This window comes from Pelodiscus sinensis, chromosome Z, assembly GCF_052426305.1.
Source record: "Pelodiscus sinensis isolate ZL-2025 chromosome Z, ASM5242630v1, whole genome shotgun sequence".
Taxonomy (NCBI): Eukaryota; Metazoa; Chordata; order Testudines; family Trionychidae; genus Pelodiscus; species Pelodiscus sinensis.
In genome coordinates, this window is record NC_143085.1 from 19,528,696 (window position 1) to 19,551,587 (window position 22,892).

Genomic DNA, 22,892 nt, shown 5'->3' on the forward strand with positions numbered 1-22,892 from the left:
TAGTCCAGGATTACCAGTATGTACTGATGTCCTCACCGCAACTGATCTAGGGGGCTGGCTAAGTCCAACATGATGCGTTCAAAAGGGAGTGGCACCAGCGGGGCTTTCCGGGGCTTCTCTTGTGAGGTACTCTGACACTCTGGGCAGGATGTACAAAAGTCTTTGATCTCCTTATACACCCCAGCCAGAAAAATTATTGTAATCCTTCTGCTATGTCTTGTCCGGACCCAGGTTTCCGGCCCAGGTGTTATTGTGTGCCAGTTCCATGACCCACCTCTGGTAGGGTCTGGGGACCAACAATTGTACCTGGTCTTCCTTCCTCCCCCCACTGGGGACCACTCTTCATAGGTGATCACCTCGTACCTCAAAGTGGGCGCCCTGATAGCCACCTGCGTCCCTGCCATCCTGGTCCTCCTTGGCCCCTCGGGCTTGTTCCCATGCATTTTGTAAGGTTGGGTCACTTCCTTGTTGTGTCAAGAAGTCCCCTTCGTCCACCTCCATGGCGACGGATGGTACCCTCTCCTCGGGCTCAGCCACAGGTTCAGGTCTCGCCTCCTTGGGCCACACACATGATATCGGTGCCCATCTATTGAGCTCTGCCCCCGGGAGCCTTGCTCCAGGGCCGCACTAAGTGCCTGAAGCCTGGTCAGTCTCTGCCCAACAGGACCGCATGGGTCAGTTGGGGCGACACTGCCACTTCACAGACTGCTTCCTCCCACCCATCATTAATCTGGACCCTGGTTGTGGGATACGCATGTACGTCCCCGTGCACACAGCGTATCCACAGTCGTCACCCTTGGGATGGGGCTACTCCAACCACTCCAGCCTCCCATCTCCCTGTTACTTGGAAGAAACCACTCTGACTCTGACGAAGGAGGGAAAAGATAAAAATTCCTTTGTCCCAGTTTGAAATCCCTACCTGCATTACTGTTGGCTGACCAGATACTTGGCTAGGGACAGGAGACATAGTTAACCCCTTAGTCATCAGGCTGCTGGCTAGCTTTCATGGTTATGACAGTGGGTAACCAGTTCAGCATGGGGAACTCCACTGTTGGGACCCTCCTCATGGAGATAAGGTACTCTGGGGCTGAAGTCCCTGTGTGTGTGGGGGAGGGGGGTCCTGGATAAGGGAGATCCTTGGAAAATGGAGGTTGGGGGCTGTTAGGAGTGAAGTGGGGGTCAGGGGAAAGCCCCATCCCCAGGAGCTGTGCCGTCCTGCCCTCACACAGTCCTGCTGCTAGGGGAGGAGGGCAGTGGCCTCATCAAAGGTGTCTTCTGGGGCATTTGAGTGGGGGAAAAGGAGGGGAGCAGGTCAGGCACCTCCCAAGGGCTCAGGCACTCCCTCTTTCATTCTTTGTGTTATGTGTTTGTTTGTTTCCTTCTGCAGGTTGGGAGGGCCATCAACTCGATCCTGCGGTAGAGGGTTATCTGTGTGGGAGACCTGGACATAACTGTAGACAGACTTGTTGCCCTGGGGTTCCTGAACTGCAGGGGAGTGATTGATGGGACCCACATCCCGATCTGTGAACCGGACCATCAAGCGGCCCAGTATATTAATTGGAAGGGCTACTTTTCAATATTGTTGCAGACCCTGGTCAACCACTGGGGACATTTTACAGACATTTTTGTCAGGTGGTCAGGCAGGGCACGTGATGTCCAAGTCTTCAGAAACCCGAGCCTATATAATAAGCTGGGGCGGGCACATTTTTCCCCCACCATGAACTTGCTATTGGGGATGCGGCCTACCCCCTTGGCTGTGGCTGATGAAGCCGACACTGGCTGCCTGCATCCCAGCAGGGACCAACTGAATGTTCACCTGAATCAGGCCAGGATTCAGGTGGAGTGCACCTTCAGCCGCCTCAAGCTACATTTCAGGTTCCTCTTGACCCACCCGGATGTGGGGGAGCACAACATCCCCAAGATGTTGTGTCCTCCACAACATTGTGGAGAGAAAGAGGGAGGCCTTCCTCCCAGGGTTTGGGGGAAGAGGCTGGCCTTGAGGAATAAGCCTTCCAGCAGCCACAGACTGCTGCCATCAACAGGCCCATCAGCTGGGGGTGTGCATTCAGGAGGCCCTGAGGGAGAGGTTCTCTCAAGGACCCCAGTAACTCTCCACAGGGCCTCCTCCCTGGGGCCTCTGGCTTGCTGCCCTATCTATTCCCCACCACAACCCCTCCCTTTGCCCTTTCCCTGACTTTTCAATTAACACCTGTTTGATTTTCAACAAAATGAAGTCTGTATTTTGAAACATTCAGTAAAGGTGTGCAGGGGAAGAGGGGATCATAACTGGGAGGGAGAGGGGCTCATAAGTGGGAGGAAGCTTATAACTTGGAGGGGAAGGGGGTGGTTTGATGTGCCATCACGGGTGTGGGGACTTCATTGGAATTGGGGTTGAGTGAGTCAGGGGACCACAGGAGGGTGGACAGGAGGTGGGGCTGGAGAGGGGTCAGGGATGGCAGAGGGCAGGGGTGAGGGCATAGGCATCACTTGAGGGGCATGGACATTTCTAGGGGAGGGGGCATAGGTATCATCTGGGGAGGAAGCAGAGGCATAGCTTGGGGAGGGAGCAGCAACATAGCAAGGGGAGCAGGCGGAAGGGGAATGGGCATAGTAGAGGGGGCTGGAGGGTGAAAGCCAGGAGCAGCAGCATCAGGTGAGTGTGCCATCATGTGCATCATGAAAGCACACATGTTGTTACACTGCTGTATCTGCCACTTGGAGTCCTTGTGGACCTTGTATGACAGGGTCTGTTGCATGTCATGTAGGACATTGAAGTGCTGGAGCACCAGGTTTTCATGGACCCTGGCATGCCTTCGGGTCCCCTGGGCTCTGGAGGGAGGCTGCATTGGTGTGGCTTGCCCCTCAGTCCCAGCTGGTCCAGCTGTGGAGAACACAAAGAGGGAGAGGCAGTCAGTCATCCATGCAGACACTGTCCCTGAGTCCATGTTCTCCTTTGTGAGCAGCGACCAACAGTCCTTGGGCTCAAGGAGGGGGATGTCCCAGAAGCAAGGCCATGTGTGGCCGCACAGCATGCAATGCCTCACAGAGGACTGGCTGCCTGTTTCCCACCCTATCCCTCTACCCCTCAGCCCACAGACAAGTAAGCAAGGGACATGTCCAGCCCCAGTGGGATCCCCTCACAGACAGCAGAGGAGCTGGGAGCATCCTGGGCCTCCCTTGGGTCCGCATACGAAGCTGCAGCTTGCAGCACTGTCTATGGGAGCGGCTGCTGTCTCGCACATGCAGGCATGCCCGTGTGCTGAGTGCACACCTCTCAGTGTCCGTGGGGTCATGCCTGTGCCCTTGTGGCTAGACTGCTTCCAGACATGGCAGCCCCCCCTCTCATGGCAGGATATGTGTGGCCTCCCCTGAGCCTGACAATAGGATCCTGGGCATGCTCAGGGGCTGCCTGCTGCATCTGCATGCCACACACTAACACTCCACGTGGTTTCATGTGCATGGACCACAGCACGCTGTCCAGCCCGAGCCCCCCAAGCTGCACTCACTCCCCACATCCTGTGTGCCTGCTTCCCCCTAAAAGATAGAGCACTCACCTGAATATCACTCCTAGGCATCTGAGGAGGCCTGGGAGATATCCTGGCTCAATGGCACTGGTTCCAGGGAGAGGGTCATAGTGTCTGCCTCGTCCTCCTCCTCCTCCACCTCTGGCTGGGACTGGGCCTTCTGCTCCACCTCTGACTGGGCAATGACTGGGGTCTCCAGGCCAGAAACCTGATAATAGAGACAGGTGTGAGGTCCTACCCCTGAGCATGAGCTGTGCTCTCTGGCACACACATAACCCTGGAGGAGCTCTTTGACTTTATTCCAGACCTATTCCAAGGTCCAGGGTAGATGTCTGTGCTCCACCAGGGACTCGGTCATCCAGCCATAAATGTCTGAATTGTGGTGCTTGGCACAGAGATCCTGCAAGGTCTTCTCGCGCCACAGCTAGAGGAGGGACAGGGTCTCCGGGCTGGACCAGGAGGGTCCCCCTAGGTGGGTCCTGGGACCCTTGGGGCTGCTCCCTGCAAGGGCCAAGGCCATTCGAGGGGCTTGAGGTTGTGCCATCACTCTGCAGGACTGAGGCAGGTAGAGCCACATGGCGAGGTGCTGCTCCATGACTATATTCCTGCCACAAGGCTTGTGGTGCCTGCAGCTTTAAGAGGGGCCAGGAGACAGGAACTATAGAGTCCTGATTACTTTGTATGGAGTGGCCACCGGGGCATCTGTGGCATCCCAGAGACATCTTCTTTAGAAAAAAAAACCCTCCTCCCCATCCATACATGCCTTTTCCAGCAAGTGCTTTACTGGAAAAGGCTTCTTCATCGTAGAATGAGGATTACCAACATCAGAAAAATCCCTGTTCTTTCGTTTTACTTTTGAAAGAATGCGATTGCAGTGTGGGCGTTCTGCAAATGTGCAGTGTGGATGTTCCACACTGTTGTACAAACATACCCTTACATAGTTTTGGGCTCTCGTCTCTGGCTAAATGCAGTGTTAAATAAATAAAATTGGGACAATGGCCCCATGCTAACCTTTCCTCCAAAACTTTGTTGTAGCTATTGTTGATGGCATTTCCAGTTCTACCCCAAGCCCAGTATGCCTCTGTGTGGTAGGGGTGCATTTGATATGGTCTCCCACAATATTCTTGCCAGCAAGTTAAGGAAGTATGGATTGGATAAATGGACTGTAAGGTGGATAGAAAGCTAGCTAGATTGTTGAGGCCCAATGGGTAGTGATCAACAGCTTGATGTCAGGTTGGCAGTTGGTTTCAAGTGGAGTGCTCCAAGGATCGTTTCTAGGCCAGGTTTTGTTTACGGATGACACTAGGCTAGGGGAGGGGAAGATATGTTGGAGGACAGGGATAGGGTTGAGAGTAACCTACACAGATTAGAGGATTGGGTCAAAAAAAATCTGATGAGGTTCAACAAGGACAAGTGCAGAGTTCTCCACTTGAAAAGGAAGAATCCCAAGTATTGTTATAAGCTGGGGACTGACTGGCTAAGTAGCAGTTCAGCAGAAAAGGACCCGGGGATTATAATAGATGAGAAGCTGGATATGAATCAACCCTTGTGTGCCCTTGTATCCAGGAAGGTGAATGGAATATTAGGTTGCATTAGGAGGAACATTGCCAGCAAATCTAGAGAAGTGATTATTTCCCTTTATTCAGCTCTGGTGATGCCACATCTGGAGTATTGTACCTAGTTCTGGGCCCTCCACTACAGAAAGGAGTGTAGCTTCCGCACCCAGGGAGAGGGTCGCCAGAATGAGCTCGGGGTTAAGCTCAGTCAGGAACAGGACAACAACTAGCACAAGTGCTGCAAAAACAGCAGCATGGCTATGTGGAGCCATCGCATGTCCAGGGACAGCTCCAGCTCCAAGACACCAAGACAAAAGCTGTAGTATCCAAAAAAGCAGGGCAACCACAGCAGTCACTATGGGAGCTTTGCTGTCCCTCGAAGAGGCAGACAAGCAGGCAGCAGAAACAGAGAAATGGCTTTCTAAAGGGGGTCCTTTTAAGAGCGTATCTCTGCAAGGCTCCGGCACCAGCACTCAGAAGCAACTGGTGATCTAAAGCCCTGTCTGAAGTGGTTCCTGGTGGCCTTTTATGTGAGGGAGCATCCAATCAGTCTGGACACTCTCTTTCAAAAAAGCGCATCACTTTTTCCATGAGCTTGTGTGTGGACGCTCTCCTAAGGGTATGTCTACACTACAGAGTTATTTCGAATTAACTTTAATAGCTGTCTACATATACAAACCTCTATTTCAAGATAAATTCGAAATAGTGGAGCCCTTATTTCGAATTAGGTAAGCCTCATTCTATGAGGAATAACACCAAATTCGAAATAGCTAATTCAAAATAAGTGCTGTGTAGACACTTATTTCGAATTAGAGGGCCTCCAGCTCTTCCCAGTTTCCCCTAGTGGCCACTCTGGGCCAAACCAAGAAAACTCCTCTCCTGTCCCCCAGCCCCGGGGCCCTTAAAGGGGCAGACTCTGGCAATTGGGCATATGCAAGAGCCAGGCCTGCCAGCAGCTGCAGACCCTCAGCCAGTGGCCACAGGATGGCAGCCAGTGGCAGCCAGCTCTTCCCCTCCCAGTCCCCCAACACCCAGGGGCCATAGACGGCATGCGCCTTCATGGACTAGTGCGGAGATCATGGACCTCATTGAGGTTTGGGGGGAGGCCCCCAACATCCATAATCTTCACACTAGATGGAGAAACATGGCCGTCTATGGCTGCATAGCAGCCACCATGGCCAGGAAAAACCACAGGCGCACCCAAGAGCAGGTGCACCTGAAGTTGAAAGAGCTGTGGCAGGTGTATGCCAGGGCCACCAGGGGTGCTGCCACAGCAGGGGCTGACACCTGCCCCTACTATCCCGCCCTCAACCAACTCCTGGGGGGCGGGGCGGTCTGCGCCAGCCCAGGAGACAGTGAGCCGGGACTGGAGGGCCCCGACCCGGGCACACCAGAAGGGCCACCACCAGCTGTCCTGGTACCGGAGTCGGCAGGGTTGTCCAGGGAGGCCATACCAGGTAAATCCCCTACCCAAGGGGGAGGCGGGGAGGGAGACCAGGGACAGCGTGCGTGGGCTATGCCTCCCAAGGATAATGCATCCACCTGTGCACGTGCAAGCATGTGCCATGCCACCCTTGGGCAGGTGGCTCCAGCTGCGTGACACCCAGGGGCCGTAGCCCAATAGGCACATGCGTGTGTGAAGAGACCTGACATGCTCCCGACCCTGGGGCGGGACCCAGCAGGACGCTCTCCCTTCACATGCCCCCTCTACATAGAGGCAGGGGACATTCTCGCCCCCCCCCCCCCCGGCTACACTATACACGGCACAGGGACATGGGTGTGGTCTTGGGGCAGCTCCCAGTCCCGCGGAGAGCCAGACATCCTGACCATGGCCTCTGTCCAAGCACATCGGTTCTGATGGTGCAGGGCATGGTCGCCCTCACGTCACAGGGGTGTGTGTGGGGGGGGGGCTGGGCATCATCCACTGTGTCCCCAGAGAGAACTGACCACTTCTCTTCTTTCTCTACAGCTGCACTAGCTGCTCATGCCAGGCGCACCACCCCACCCGGGACATGCTCCCACACCCGCGGCCTGCTCCGGACCACCACCACGGAGCAGGATTACTGGGACCAGCACCAGGGATCCCTGCGAGCCCTGTACCACACCATCCAGGCCTGGATGCAGGAGGACCTGCAGCTCCGCCGGGAGCAGCTTGCTTAGGACTGAGCCATGAACTCAAACCTGCAGGCCCTGCTGCAGAGCGTGCTGCCCCGTGCTGGTCCTGCATCTGCTGCCCCACCAACTACTGTTCCTCCTTCCACTCCTGCCCCCCTCCCACCTCTTCCTCCTCAACCTCCACACCCTCCTCCCCATCCCCCCGGGGATGCCAAGGCCCTCTCCCCCGCCATGCTGGGAGGTGGTTGGCCCGGCAAGACCCCCAGCCCTGAGTGCTGAGCTTCCCCTCCCCCTTCTTCCCCTTGCTTCCCCCTTCCAGCTCCCTCCTCCCAGTTTCCCCCTCCCCGCTCCCACCTTCTCTCTTGCCTTCTCCCACCTTCTTTCCCTTGTCTCCCCAGAGTTTCATTCCCCCTCCCCAGTTGTGTTAAATAAAGACAGGTTATATTTTTGAAAATACATGTCTTTTATTTGACATCAGGAAGGGGAGGGGGGGCCATATATAGCCAGTTAGATTTCTGTCAGCTTGGAGGCAGAGCATTATTTGGCTGCTAGACTGCATTGTTATTGACACATAGTTCTTAAATCATTCAGAAGCTGTTAACTGAGGCTATGTCTACACTATGGACGTGCACATCTGATTAGCAGAACATCCACAGCTAGCAGCATGTGTTTCTATTGGTGAGACATATCCTCACTTGCCTGGGTGCACATAACAAAATGTATCCTGCATGTGGATGGAAAAAATAGAGGGAATATTGCTTCTAACCAGTGGCTCTGATTTCACCTGGCCTCAGTCCTCTTCCTTTCCCCTTCTCCCAAGCAACTGGGTAAGGGCGAGGGGCAGCAGACGCTGTACTGGAGGGTGGCTGCAGCTTGGGATGAGCCACAGGGCCCTCAGCTGGAGAGACAGCCCTTCCGTGGGGGGGGAGGGGAGAGAGGTCCCCACCTAGTGAGCCAAGTGCAGAAAGTTGGCTGGCGGCTCAGGCGTTCCCCAAAGAAGAGCGAAGCGCTGCGGGGCCCGCCCAGCGCCCCCTGCCCTGCAGGGAGGAGCCGCAGGTCTCCCTCCCCCGCGCACGGAGGGGCGGAGCGGCCGGGCCGGCTCGCCTGTCGCTGCGCCTCTGCCGAGCGCGTCACTTCGCACCGGCGCCGTGCGCTGAGAGCCCGCCGCAGCAGCGCTTGCCGGAGCCAGCTGGGCCGGCAGCTCCTCTGGCGCCGCGCCGCTGCCCGCACCCCGGAGGGCAGGCGGAGACCGAGCGGGGCGGCGGTGCATCTAGTTTGCCCCCGCACTGGTCCCAGGCCAGGGAGAGCTCGCCCGCGTGGTGCTGAAGGAACAGCTCCCTGCCGCCGGCCGAAGCTGCGGAGCGGCGCACCGAAGCCAGCCCGCCCCTATGCCCGCCCCCCATGCCGCCGCTGCCCGCGCCTCTCTGGCTACCATGCCTTGAGCCCCCTCCCCCCCTACTCCTGCCCAGCGGCTCCCATGGCGGTGGCACGGAAAATCAAAACTTTGTTGACGGTGAATATCTTGGTCTTTGTGGGGATTATCCTCTTCTCCGTATACTGCCGGCTGCAGGAGCGCTCCTCGGAGCTGGTGCAGATTGTCCGCAGCGCCGACCGCCGTCTGCGGAACCGCAACACCAAGGGGCCGGGCAGCCTGAGTGAGCGGGAGGCCATCCTGCAGCGCCTGGACCATCTGGAGGAGGTGGTGTATAACCAGCTCAATGGTGAGCGCCTTGCCACGGGTCTAGGCAGGGCGGGGGAGCGCCTCATGCGCCCCTCACTCCTCCCGGGAGGGTGCCCCAGAAGCGTCCCCGTGGGCGGCGAGAGCGCATGGCAACCTTAGAGACTTGGAGTTCCTTCCTCGCCTTCAGCAGGGGAGGGCAGCACGTGGATAGCGGGTCCCAAGTGCTCAGTGGGCAGGGCGATGCAGAGGTTTACAGGAGGGAAGAGGGAGACTCCCATATATGGCTTATGATCAGTGTTTCCTGTTGGAGATATAGTTGGGAGGGTAGCTACCAGTGAAGTGAGGGGAAAGAGATGTATGTGTGTCAATGAGTACTTGTGAATTATCTCCAGTGCTCAGATCTACAGTTTGCCATAAAGTCTGTTGGTCAGAAGTCTGAATTAATTTTTTTTAATAAATGGTGGATGGGAACTGTGTGTGTGCATGTAGATGCACCCACTTGACTATTTGATATATTAGCTAGCAATCAGTGCAATAATCACATTGCCAAGTTTGGTTTCAGCATTCACTTCCAAAACCACTCCTTGCTGTCTAATAGTATGCATCTTTGTCCCATTGTTGATAGCACCATGTGGTTCATTAATGATACTAACACTTAAATCTGATAAGATCTCAGGGAGTGAGGAAAAACAAAGTATGCCCCTCTTTTATTGGACTCAGTTCTGATTCACCAGCCTTGAAAAATTTAAATAGATATACAAATAAGCTCATATTCCATGATGGCTAGAACATGGTAACTGATTAAAGTTACTATAGGACTGCTAGTCTTTCACACAGAAACTGGTTCTTCTGTGACAAGTGAATTGCAATTTGCAAAGATTCATAAACTGTGAAATGTGAAATGCTAGAGGATTAAGTATGTAATTAAATACCAGTGTTTTGGACAAGAGAAAAGAGAAGGAACAACTTAGATTTACAATATAATGAAACATGTGCCTTAAATTTAGTGCCAGATAAAACTTAGAAGTATTTTTAAATTACATAAAATGTACTTGCAAATGTACTTGTACAAGCTTGGAAAATGTGGATAGCCCAATGTGTTGAAAAGCATTTGATGGTCTAAGTTCTAAGGTACTTACAATTGGATTGAAAGAACCATCTTAATCATAACATTGATTTAACATAGGCTACAGCTGCCCCAAAATGCAGAAATGTCATGTACAAGTACATTGCTGCCACCTGCTCCCCTTGCTCTCTTCTGAATGACAGAATCAATCTTAACAGCTTAGACTGTTATGGTAATACGTTATGTATGCAGAGACAAGTAATAACCTTCATCTGCCTCTCTCACACATGTTTATCACATATACATACACAAAACTAAGCGTGAGAGAGTAGTCTACAGTTAGATGTTTTACTAACAGCCCAAAGGAGATGTCAAGAATAAATTTAGGGATAAATCCTGCCTCCCAGCTGCAACATAGCAGTACAGAGCCCAAACTGAACCTACACACACCAGAGCTGAGCTGTGTGAAGCTGAGCTGGGCTCTTGGGCTCAAACTTGTTTTGAGGAAGGATGGGGGGAAATGGAGCTTGTTCCACTGAGCATTCTTCTAGGAAAGTGTGGGTGCAGGTGCCCTGCTGCTGTAATGGCTGCAGAGGAGTTCTGCTGCTGATCCACAGGTAGTAGGGCAGATTCCTTGTTTACAAGCCCAAGTCCCCAATAGGGATGTTAAAAAGTGTATAATTCATTAATCATGTAATCAACAAAAAATTTGTCAACTTCAACAAAAATTTTGTCAACTACATGATTAATCAATAAAGGTTAGCACTGCTACCACTCTGTCTCGGCTTGCGCTGGGACCCGGCATCAACCCCTGCTGTGGTTCTACTCACACAGGCAAGCTGGTTCAGTCCTAGTTCGTGCCAGGACCCAGCATCAACCCTTGCTGTGGCTCTGCACAACACAGCACTTGTGCAGAGCTGCAGCAGGAGTTGATGCTGGGTCCCAGCGTGAGGACCCAGCTAAAAAACTTACTTGCGAAGCCACGGGGGTGGGAGGTGTTTGCATGTAGGCAATAACATTAGCTAATAAGCATCTGCTTATCAGTTATCATTAGTCAACTACAATATTAAATCCCTAATCCCCAACAAACAGCTTTGAAGCTAAGTGCTGGGGTTAGTGTTTGGCCCTTCTCACATGGATTTTTAGGTGACTGTAAGTGTAAGGTGTGACTCAAGATGAAATCTCAGTACCAGTGGGATCAGTTTTGCTTGATAAATTTGGGGGAAGTCAATGGGAGCTTTGTGTGTGCCAGACATGAAGAATCAGGCAGGACCTGCTACATGTGGTTGCTGAAAGCTTTCATTAAGCAGGATGTTCTTTGTAATTTCACTTTCTAATTTCACTCTCTTTGTCTCTCTTTGTAGCCTCACCCTTTCTTCCCAAGACCCTGCACCTTCTGGGGGGCCTGGAGATAGTCCATGATCAAAATTCATGAAGTTCCCCCCCCCCCCCCATGAAATTGCCCATTCCTTGTATAAGTGCATTCAGAATCAGGCCTTCTATGTTTAAATTAGACCAGGGGTGGCCAATAATTTTTGAAGGGGGCCAATTTTCAGAGTGGTTGTAGGCCATCCCAAAAGGGGTGGGGCCTCAAGCAGAAGGGGTGGGACGGGCAGGGCTTTTAAATAGAAACAAGTGAAAGGACTCATGCCTCCCCTGTGGCTCCCAGGCAATGCTCACCGCCCGGGAGCCACAGGGGAGCTGCGAGCCCTTTCAGTTTCTTCTATCTAAAGGAATTATGCCTTAGCAGCCACCGGGAAGGCTCAAGTCCTTTAAATAGAGGCAGTTGAAAGGGCTTGCAACTCCTCGGCTACCAGGTATTAGTGGCGGGCCAGCAGGTATGAGCCCTTTCAACTGCTTTATTTAAAGGACTTGTACCTTCCCGGAGGCTGCTAAGGCATGAGCCCTTTAAATAATGGGTTCCCAAACTGGGGGGGGGGGGGTAGGTGAAGAAATTCAAGGGGGGGCATGAGGTGACCCATTCTCCCCGCCCCCCGTTCCTCCCCCAAGTTTTTCTGCTATTTTTATTTTGGCCCCGGTCAGTCCCTCCCCCCTTTTTTAAATTTTTGCTTAGCAAGTTTTACTGCTATTTTTTTGGGAGGGGGGCATGAGGGTTTCTCAAAAATTAAAAAGGAGGGCATGATGCCAAAAAGTTTGGAAACCACTACTTTAAATAGAAACAACTGAAAGAGCTCACAGCTCCTGTACTTACTGCATTGCCTGGGAGCCACAGGGAAAGTACTACTTTAAAGTACTACTTTAAATCGAAGTAGTTGAAAGGGCTCCTGCATCCTAGGCTCCCATGCCATGCATTAGGATCGCAGGCCGGATAAAAGAGCTAGGCGGGCCTGATCCAGTCCATTGACAGGCTCTTGCCCAGGCCTGGGTTAGAGACAAGTGTTTTTTAACATCATGATTCATTATTTAGAAGGAAGCACATTGCTTTGACAAGTAAGTTAATTTATGAAAGTGCTATATACTGTCTTAAGGAAATCCCATGGTATTAGATACATGTTCAAAGTGCTCCAGAGTTGTGCAGTTTCATCCTTGTATACACCACACTATTGTTCTAACCTAGAGTTCCCAAACTTTGCCATAATTTTTGTCTCTAAGGTGAGAGAGTTTCTATGTCTTCTCTACTATTATCTTTTCACCAAGATAGTAGCAAAAGTCTTTTATTGGGGCCAGTGATACACTGGGGATGCAGATTGTAATCATAACGGGTCTGATCCTGCATTCCTTGCATACATAAATCTCCCAGAAACATCTAAATAAATTAATGGAGATTGCCTATTTCCTAGAAATAGATGGGGACCTTGAAAGGTCATGGAGTCCTGTCCCCTGCCTTCACAGCAGGCCCAAGTACCATCCCTGACAAATTTTTGCCCCAAATGGCCTCCACAAGGATTGAAATCACAACACTGGATTTAGCTGGCTAATGCTCAAACCACTGAGCTATCCCTCCCCCCAAGCTATGGAAGTTCTGACTGACAAATGGCAACACAGAATGGGGAGTTGGGTCTGGCAGGTTCATTCATTTTTTTTCCTTATTGTTGAGTCATTTCCACATTGGTCTCAGCAAATGAAGAGCCATCTATTGAGTACTTAGTCTTTGGTTAGGAATGTCTAGTATTCTATACTAGGCCCTGATTATGGCTTAGTGCTAAGCAAAGAAGACCTTGTTTATATTTTCCATGGACCTGCTTGAAGTGCAATTATATAATACTTTGCATAGGGAAATCAACTTCCTAGTTTGAAAGTTTCAGAAGGGTAGCTGTGTTAGTTTCTAACTTTAAAAACAATGAGTAGTCCTTGTTATCTGTCGTTGGACTCGGCCAAAGAGCAACCTAGACAAAAGGGTGAACTCGAGCAGCACTGGAGCTAATTTATTAGTACAGATTCTTAAAAGTATGGCAATACTCAAACCACACATCACATTCATATTAGCAGTTTGGAGGCAGGCTATAGATGCAGCATAAATTATTTCTGATTTCACAAGCTGCTGGAGTTGGCCAGAGATTGACCACAAGCCCACAACTATCCCTGAAGTCACTTTGAATCCATGGGAGGGCTACTGCCTCTGGTTCAGTTCTAGGTTTCACATGCTGTTACATCCTTTCTGAGAGGCGATTTTTTCCTGGCCGCTCGTCAGTTGATTTATACACTGTGCAGGGTCTTTTCTAGCTTTAAAAGGTTATAAATCCTAGACTGCCTTAAAATTGGGTGATTTTCATTCATGCTTTCCCACAAATTCCACAGATTACATGCATATTAATAAGCATACATTAAACAATATGGTTTCTTAGCAAATGTCTGGCCTTATTGGTCTTGACATAACAAAAAGCCTAACATAAATTGTAGCTCAGAGAGCCAGAATCAAGGTAAGGTGAAAGCAGGACTGTATGTCCAGCCAGCTAGACTCCAGTGGTGGGGGGGTGTTGTGTCCGGCTGGCTACAATCCTATGGCACCTTAGGACATGTCTACACTAGGAAATTATTTCAAAATAATGTATTTCGAAATTATAGCTTCTAAGCCTTGAAATTTGTCTAAGTCAGGCTCCCTTAATGTGGATACGCTACCTCAACGTAGATAATTAAGAGAAACTTCCAGATCACAGGGCCTGGTTCTCACGGGGAACTTTAATCACCTGACATCTGTTTGGAGACCAATACAGCAGTACACAGACAATCCTGGGAGTTTTTAGAGAATGTTGGGGATAACATTGGCCATGCTCAGCTTGTCCTGCTCCTCACAAACAATGAGGAGCTAATAGGAGAAGTAGATGTGGGTGGCAACCTGGGAAGCAGTGATCATGAGACTGTTGATTTCAGGATCCTGAAAAAAGGAAGAAAGAAGAGCAGCAAAATACACACCCTGGACTTCAGAAACACATATTTTGATTTCCTCAGAGAACTCATGGGGAAGATCTTCTGGGATATCCTGGGATAGTAACATAAAGGCAAAAGGAGTCCAGGAGAACTGGCTGTATTTTAAAAAAGTCTTATTGAGGGCACAGGAACAAACCATCCTGATGAGCAGTAAGAAAAGCAAATATGGTTGATTACCAGCTTGGCTCAGTAGTGAAAGCTTTGGTGAGCTTAAACACAAAAGGGAAACTTAGATAGATAACTAGGGAGAAGTATAAATATATTGCTCGAGAATGCAGAGGCGGAATCAGGAAGGTGAAAGTACAATTGGAATTGCAGCTAACAAGGGATGTGAAGGGTAATAAGAAAGGTTTCTACCGGCATGTTAGCAATGAGATGGTGATCAGGGAGCATTTGGGGCCCTTACTGGATGAGGGAGGTAACCTAGTGGCAGATGATGGGGGAAAGCAGAAGTACTCAATTTTTTTTTTTTGCCTTTGTCTTCACAGACAAGGTCAGCTCCCAGACTATTGCACTAGGCAATATAGTATGGGAAAGAGGTGGGCAGCCCTCAGTGGAGGAAGAACAGGTTAAGAACTATTTCAAAAAGCTAGACATACACAAATTCATGGGTCCGGATTTAATGCATCCAAGGGTACTGAGGGAGATACCAGATGTCATGTCAGAGCCTTAGTCCATTATCTTTGAAAATTCATGGAGATTGGGGGAGATCCCAGATGACTGAAAAAAGGTAAATGTAGTGCCCATCTTTAAAAAAGGGAAGAAGGACAATCCAGGGAACTATAGACCAATCAGCCTCACCAGAAAAATCATGGAGGGTAGCCTCAAAAAATTTATTTTGAAACATTTGGAAGAGGAGAAAGTGATCAGGAATAGTCAACATGGATTCACGAAGGGCAAGTCATGCCTGACCAAGCTGATTAGCTTCTATGATGAGATAACTGGCTCTGTGGACATGGGGAAGTCAGTAGATGTGATATACCTTGACTTTATCCATGATTTTGATACAGTCTCTCATCATATTCTTGCCAGCAAATTAAGGACGTATGGATTGGATAAATGGACTGTAAGGAAAATGGAAAGCAGTAATGGAAAGTTGGCTAGAATGTCGGGCTCAATGGGTAGTGACCAATGGCTCGATGTCTGGCCGGTGGTCGATTTCAAGTGGAGTGCCACAAGGATCAGTTCTAGGGCCAGTTTTGTTTAAAATATTTATTAATTACCTGAATGAGGGGATGCATTGAACTCTCAGCAAATTTGTGGATGATACCAAGATATGTTGGAGGATAAGGATAGGGTGCAGAATGACCTAGACAAATTGGAGGACTGAGCCAAAAGAAAACTGATGAGGTTCAACAAGGATAAGTGCGGAGTCCTGCACTTGGTATAGAAAAATCCCAAGCACTGCTACAGGCAGGAGACTGACTGGCTAAGTAATAGTTCAGCAGAAAAGGACTCAGCGATTACATTGGATTAGAAGCTGGATAAGAGTTAACAGTGTGCTCTTGTACAGGCAGTCCCCGGGTTACGTACAAGATAGGGACTGTAGGTTTGTTCTTAAGTTGAATCTGTATGTAAGTCGGAACTGGCGTCCAGATTCAGTCGCAGCTGAAACTGACCAGTGGCTGACTACAGGAAGCCTGAGGCAGAGTTGCTCTGCCCCAGGCTTCCTGGAATCAGCCTCTGATCAGTTTCAACAGGCTGAATCTGGACGCCAGTTCCGACTTACATACAGATTCAACTTAAGAACCCCAGGCGTCCCCAAGTCAGCTGCTGCTGAAACTGATCAGCGGCCGATTCCAGGAAGCCTGGGGCAGAGCAACTCTGCCTCGGGCTTCCTGTAGTCAGCGCTGGTCAGTTTCAGCAGCGGCTGACTTGGGGACGCCTGGGGCAGAGCAGCTGGGGTGCTGCTGGGTCGCTCCAGTAGCGCCGCTCCTCGATGCTACTGGACCAATCCACCAGCACCCCAGCTGCTCTGCCCCAGGCATCCTGATTCAGCCACTGCTGAAACTGACCAGCAGTGGCTGAATCAGGACGCCTGGGGCAGAGCAGCTGGGGTGCTGCCGGGTTGGTCCAGTAGCGCCCAGAGCGGCGCTGCAGGACCAACCAGCAACGCCCCAGCTGCTCTACCACAGGCGTCCCCCTGGTCTGCTGAAGACCAGCAGACCAGGGAGACGGGGAGCAAAGTGGAGAAAAGCCGCGGAACACACCGGCAGCGGGATAGCCGCGGCGCATCTGGGCTGTCCGCTGCCCGGTGCTCCGCGGCTTTGCTCCACGTCTCCCCAGACCAGGGAGACCGGGAGCAAAGCCGGGGAGCACATGGGCAGCGGACAGCCCAGACGCGCCGCGGCTATCCCGCTGCCGGCGTGTTCCGCGGATTTGCTCCCCGTCTCCCTGGTCTGCTGGAGACCAACAGACCGGGAGACGGGGAGCAAAGCCGTGGAACATGCCAGCAGCGGGACAGCTGCGGCGGTCTGGGCTGTCCGCTGCCCGCGTGCTCCCCGGCTTTTCTCCCCGTCTCCCTGGTCTGGGGAGACGTGGAGCAAAGCCGCGGAGCACGCAGGCAGCAGACAGCCCAGACGTGCTGTGGCTGTCCCGCTGCCGGCATCCTCAGAGGCTTTGCTTCCCATCTCCCTGGTCTGCTGGTCTTCAGGAGACCAGGGAGACAGGCAGCAAACCCCGTTCATAACTGCGGATCCGACGTAAGTCAGATCCGCGTAACTCGGGGACTGCCTGTAGTCAAGAAGGCTAATGGCATATTAGGGTGCATTCAGAGGAGCATTTCCAGCAGATCTAGAGAAGTTATTATTCCCATTTATATGGCGCTGGTTTGGGCAGAGGGCTGGACTCAATGACCTCCTGGTCTCTTCCAGCCCTAGGATTCTATGATTCTGTGATTTTATGACTTAGAGTGCCAGGAAGCATGGGGAAGTAATTACTTTGAATGACTCTGGAGAGTAGTTATTTCAAAATAGCAGCAGTGGAGCATTCACACAACCACTATTTTGAAATAACTGTTTTGCAATAACCATTATTCCTTGTGGAAAGCAGGAGTTATTATTTCAAAATAACCAGCCCTTTATTTCGAAAAAACAGACTTGGTAGTGTGGACGCACCATATCTTATTTGAAAATAAAGGGAGTTATTTCAAAATAACTATCTAATGTAGGTCAGGGCATAGAGACTAACACAAATATATAATATCATGCTGCTCATCTGAAGAACTGGGTTTCCCCCATGAAAGCTCATGATAGTATCTATATCTATATCTATATCTATATCTATATCTATAGATAGATAGATAGATAGATAGATAGATAGATAGATAGATAGATAGATAGATAGATAGATAGATAGATAGATAGATAGATAGATATAGTTGTTACTCTCTAAGGTGACACAGGGCCATGGGGTGATACAAAACCCATCTTCCCTATTTGTTTCCATGCAGCCAAGAAAATGATATCATATGTCTTAGAACTCACCTTCTCTAATAAGAAAAAAGAGGTTATGTTTGTATGATGTGCCAGCATAAAACTAGACAGCTGAAATGCTTTGCCAAGTGCCATATGAAGAACTTTCAATTTTGAATATAATGTACCAATATATAATGTCCATGAAACATCCCCAAAATGCCTATCCAAAATCCATATGTGAAAGTCACTAAGAATAGTCCTAAGAATAGTCCTAAGAATTATATCTGGTGAACCAGGAAGAATTTTTAGAGTTGTGTGAATAGGAACTGCCACACATCCTTGAATAAATGTGCAAAGATACACATAAAATAATTGTTTTCAATATACTGATCCCCTGAATTCCCACTGTCTTAGAAAATACATATTTCTGAAAGCTTCCAGCATACCCAGCAGCTGCTTGTTGCAGAAATAAGGCAGCAAGGGGGAATCACATGACTGTAGAATGTGTTTGCTAGGATTTATATAAGTCTTTTAGTTTGTGGCTTTCAAAATTGTATCTGTAATGAACACTGAACTATTCTGACTCTGGTTCATCAAACTATCTATTATCATAAATTTGTTAAATGTTTATTTTCTGTGAATATTGCTTACCTAAAAGTCAACATTGAAATCGTGGCAGAAAAACAGACAGCAATTTATGAAATGTCATAATAATTTATTATCATTTTGGTTTTTTACCTTGCAGCAAGATTTAATTAACTAGATTTTTGCCTAATCAGTTCTGCATCTGTTGCTAATAATTTACCATAGAGAATGAAAAATGTTTAATATCCCTAACTAGCACATAACCTTTTGTACCAAAAGCAATTGAAGGGTGAGATGCAATTTTACTATAATTGCCTTTTTCCCTTTTCACTGTCTCTTTCCAGAAATACACAACAATCAATAAGCATGTAATTTGGTTTCATTCAATCTAAAAAGATTAAGAGAGTTTTCATCTTCTCATTATGTATGCTCACATCATGCCTTCCTACCCATCATTTGCTTATTAGACTTTTGCCCTATTAGGTTGTAGACTTGGAGGGATAATTTTTTGAATATTCTATTAAATTCATCAGATTGTCATTCTTTACACAGAATAATTTGATTTTGTTCTGTTTGGGAAAACTAAATACAACAGCAATTTTTGGAGTGATAAATAGTTTTTAAATTGCATATGTATTGCATGGAGGGAAGAAGTGGACTTTTATTGTAATTGCAGTATGCAGATTTAAAATTATGTAAATACTGTAGTAAGCCCTGGACACAGGAGACTGATTCATGTAGGCTATGACTCCTGATTTTAGAGTGTGCAGGAAGCAAAGTAATTGTGTTTAAAATTCATGTGGGCAACCTGCATACCGAAGAGGTAAAGCTGTACTTTTAAAAGGACAGTTTATCATTTGCAGGCTAGGAACTGGTTGAAAATGAGCCTTTTCAGATTTCCATGTGAGTGATAAGGGTTGGAAATGAACAGCAAATGAATAATTTCAAATGCCCACCTCAGATTTGTCAAAAAGAAGCTTTTATACAGCTGGAGTATTTCAGATGCAGGGTAATTCCATTACAGAAAGTAGTGGCAAAGCCATGTGTACAAGAGGGAGGATTAAATATGACTGTCAGCTTTTCATTAAACAAACTGCACCTTTTGAGATCAGAGAAAAAGTGTTTTCTGTTGTAACTATTTAAATTGAGCAATCCATGATGCTAATGCACATCTGGTGACATTAGCACTTCATATTCTCAAGAAGCAGCTATTCTGTTTGGGCCACTGCTCTCAGCCCAGCATTTATCTTATAATATGTAGGGCTCATTCCTGCAGAGCCACTGGGAGCTATTCAGGATTGCAGAACAGGGTGTTGTGGAGCCAGGATGAAAAAGTATCAAAGTAGATTTGTTAAAAAGACTGTGCTGAGTATATCTGTTAGTCAACTGAAATAGAATAAATATTTACATATTTCAAATCAGAGAATCATGGACTTCTTTCTGGTCCCATGTCAGTTTTACCACAATATAACTCTCCCAAGTTCAACTGAGTTCCTCTTGATTACATTGATGAGAGGAGAATCAAGCTCACAGAATGAACCATGGCTTTCAAGATTTTTAGGGCTGAAATCTGTGCTACTTTGTCCCTGTCATAGTCATTTACTTGTGCAAAGGTGCATGTAAAATAGAATCTAATCTAAGTGGCGGTAGCATTTGCACCCACTTTGCATGGCTTTAAATGGTGACAAGTGGTGAATTAGACCCTTAAAAGTCATAGGGTGCAATTCTGGCTCCATTGAAGTCAATGATAAAACTCCCATCAGCTGAGCAGGGATTTCATGCCTCCCTCCTTCCCCAAATTTGAGGGGAAAAGCATGAAGAGTAGGATTATAGGTTGGTTACATAAAAATTCAACACGGTCCTGTTTTATTTATTATTTTTTCAAATAAAAAAAATATACCAAAATGCCAGATTGTCATAGTACACAAAGTAAATAAAATTTAGAGTCGAGGGAAGAGAAGAAAAGCAATTTTTACCTATAGAGTCAACCTTAACCATTGACCTCTAAAAAAGTAGCCCAAATAGCTTTAAATGTTTGGATTTTCCCTTTCTGTGGCATGCTAGTCATTCATTAGCTACAAGGCCAATCCTAGCACTAAGCCACAGATCAATCAATGGGAGTTGTCTATTTTTGCAGGATTTATTATTTTGGGGACCAAAGCTACATATTGAGACCATGCCATCTTGTTACAAGATAATTGCTACGTATGAGGAATACATCCAAGAGTGTATTCTGGGGCGAGAACTCCCTGTTATGTCACCTTCCCCCCAATCACACACACATACACACTGGGTGGCCAGTGCCCCCTAACACGCCCTTGCTCTGCTGCCAGACCTCCCTTTTCTTGGGCTCTATGTTCAAAAAACATCCATGGCCCATGCTGTACTATGGATGTTGCTGGACCAGGGAGTCTTGGTTAAAGGAGATATAGCCTGTAATAGCATAAGAACATAAGAATGTCCGTACTGGGTCAGACTAAAGGTCCATCCAGCCCAGTAGCCTGTCTTCTGACAGTGGCCAATGCCAGGTGACCCAGAGGGATTGAATCAAACAGGCAATGATCAAGCGATATCATCTCCATCCTAGGACAAACAGAGGCCAGAGGCACCATTCCTTACCCATACTGGCTAATAGCCATTAATGGACTTTACCTTCATGAATTTATCTAGTTCTCTTTTAAACCCTGTTATAGTCTTAGCCTTCACAACCTCCTCAGGCAAGGAGTTCCACGGATTGACTATGTGCTGTGTGAAGAAGAACTTCCTTGTATTTGTTTTAAACCTGCTGCCCATTAGTTTCATTTGGTGGCCCCTAGTTCTAATATTATGGGAACAAGTAAATAAACTTTCCTTATTCACTTTCTCCACACCACTCATGATTTTATAGACCTCTGTCATATGCCCCCTTCATCTCCTCTTTTCCAAGCTGTAAAGTCCTATGTCTTTAATCTCTCCTCATATGTTCCAAACCCCTAATCATTTTAGTTGCCCTTCTCTGAACCTTTTCTAATGTCAATATATCTTTTCTGAGATGAGGAGACTGCATCTGTACTCAGTATTCAAGATGTGGTCGTGCCATGGATTTATATAAGGGCAATAAGATATTCTCTGTCTTATTCTCTATCCCTTTTTTAATGATTTCTAACCTCCTGTTTGTTTTTTTGACTGCTGCTGCACACTGCATGGACGTCTTCAGAGAACTATCCACGATGACTCCAATTTCTCTTTCCGTGGAACGAGGTATACCGGTAATTTGGAATAGGAAGCCTAATCCGAACTACCTAGTTCGTGCCGCGTGTAGCCGCGGGCACGGAGTCCGAACTAGCGGACATTTAAAAATGGCAGCGCCCGGCAATATGAAAATGATGCCCGGGAAATTCAAATCCCGCGTTTCATTTGCAACTCCAGTTGCCTACATTAACCACCCTAGTTCGAACTAGGGTTGTAGTGTAGACATACCCTAATAGATTAGTAAGACATGATTTCCCTTTACAGAAACCATGTTGGTTTTTGTCCAACAAATTATGTTCTTCTATGTGTCTGACCATTTTATTCTTTAATATTGTTTCAACTAATTTGCCCGGTAGTGAGGTTAGACTTACCGATCTGTAATTGCTGGGATTGCCTCTAGAGCCCTTTTTAAATATTATCATTACATTAGCTATCTTCCAATCATTAGGTACAGAAGCTGATTTAAAGGATAGGTTACAAACCATGTTAATAGTTCCACAATTTCACATTTGAGTTCTTTCAGAACTCTTGAGTGAATGCCACCTGGTCCCGGTGACTTGTTACTGTTAAGTTTATCAATTAATTCCAAAACCTCCTCTAATGATACTTCAATCTGTGACAAGTCCTCAGATTTGTCACCTACAAAGGATGGGTCAAGTTTGGGAATGTCCCTAACATCCTCAGCCATGAAGACTGAAGCAAAGAATTCATTTAGTTTCTCTGCAATGACTTTATCGTCTTTAAGTGCTCCTTTTGTATTTCGATCGTCCAAGGGCCCCATTGGTTATTTAGTAGGCTTCCTGCTTCTGATGTATTTAAAAAACATTTTGTTATTACCTTTTTAGTTTTTGGCTAGCTGTTCTTCAAACTCTTTTTTGGCTTTTCTTATTACATTTTTACACTTAATTTGGCAGTGTTTATGCTCCCTTCTATTTACCTCACTAGGATTTGACTTCCACTTTTTAAAAGATGTCTTTTTATCTCTCACTGTTTCTTTTACATGGTTGTTAAGCCGTGGTGGCTCTTTTTTAGTTCTTCTACTATGTTTTTTAATTTGGGGTATACATTGAAGTTGGGCCTCTGTTATGGTGTCTTTGAAAAGTATCCATGCAGCTTGCAGGGATTTTACTTTAGTCACTATACCTTTTAATTTCTCTTTAATTAGCCTCCTCATTTTTGCATAGTTCCTCCTTTTGAAATTAAATGCCAGAGTGTTGGGCTGCTGAGGTGTTCTTCCCACCAGAGGAATGTTAAATGTTATTATATTATGATCGCTATTTCCAAGTGGTCCTGTTATAGTTACATCTTGGTCCAGATCCTGTGCACCAC

General features: G+C 47.9%; 1 protein-coding gene across 2 annotated transcripts in view; it reads left to right on the forward strand.

Annotated features, from left to right (window-relative positions):
* The first annotated feature begins 7,838 nt into the window (after window positions 1–7,838).
* GALNT9 (polypeptide N-acetylgalactosaminyltransferase 9) overlaps window positions 7,839–22,892 on the forward strand; it is a 444,375-nt gene continuing 429,321 nt past the window's right edge. Inside the window, exon 1 of one of the 2 annotated variants that reach the window (XM_075898387.2) lies at window positions 7,839–8,916. In XM_075898387.2, coding sequence (XP_075754502.1) covers window positions 8,673–8,916 — 244 coding nt within the window. In that variant the 5' untranslated portion in view covers window positions 7,839–8,672. The remainder of the gene's footprint in view (window positions 8,917–22,892) is intronic. The other variant, XM_075898386.2, reaches the window with a different exon arrangement.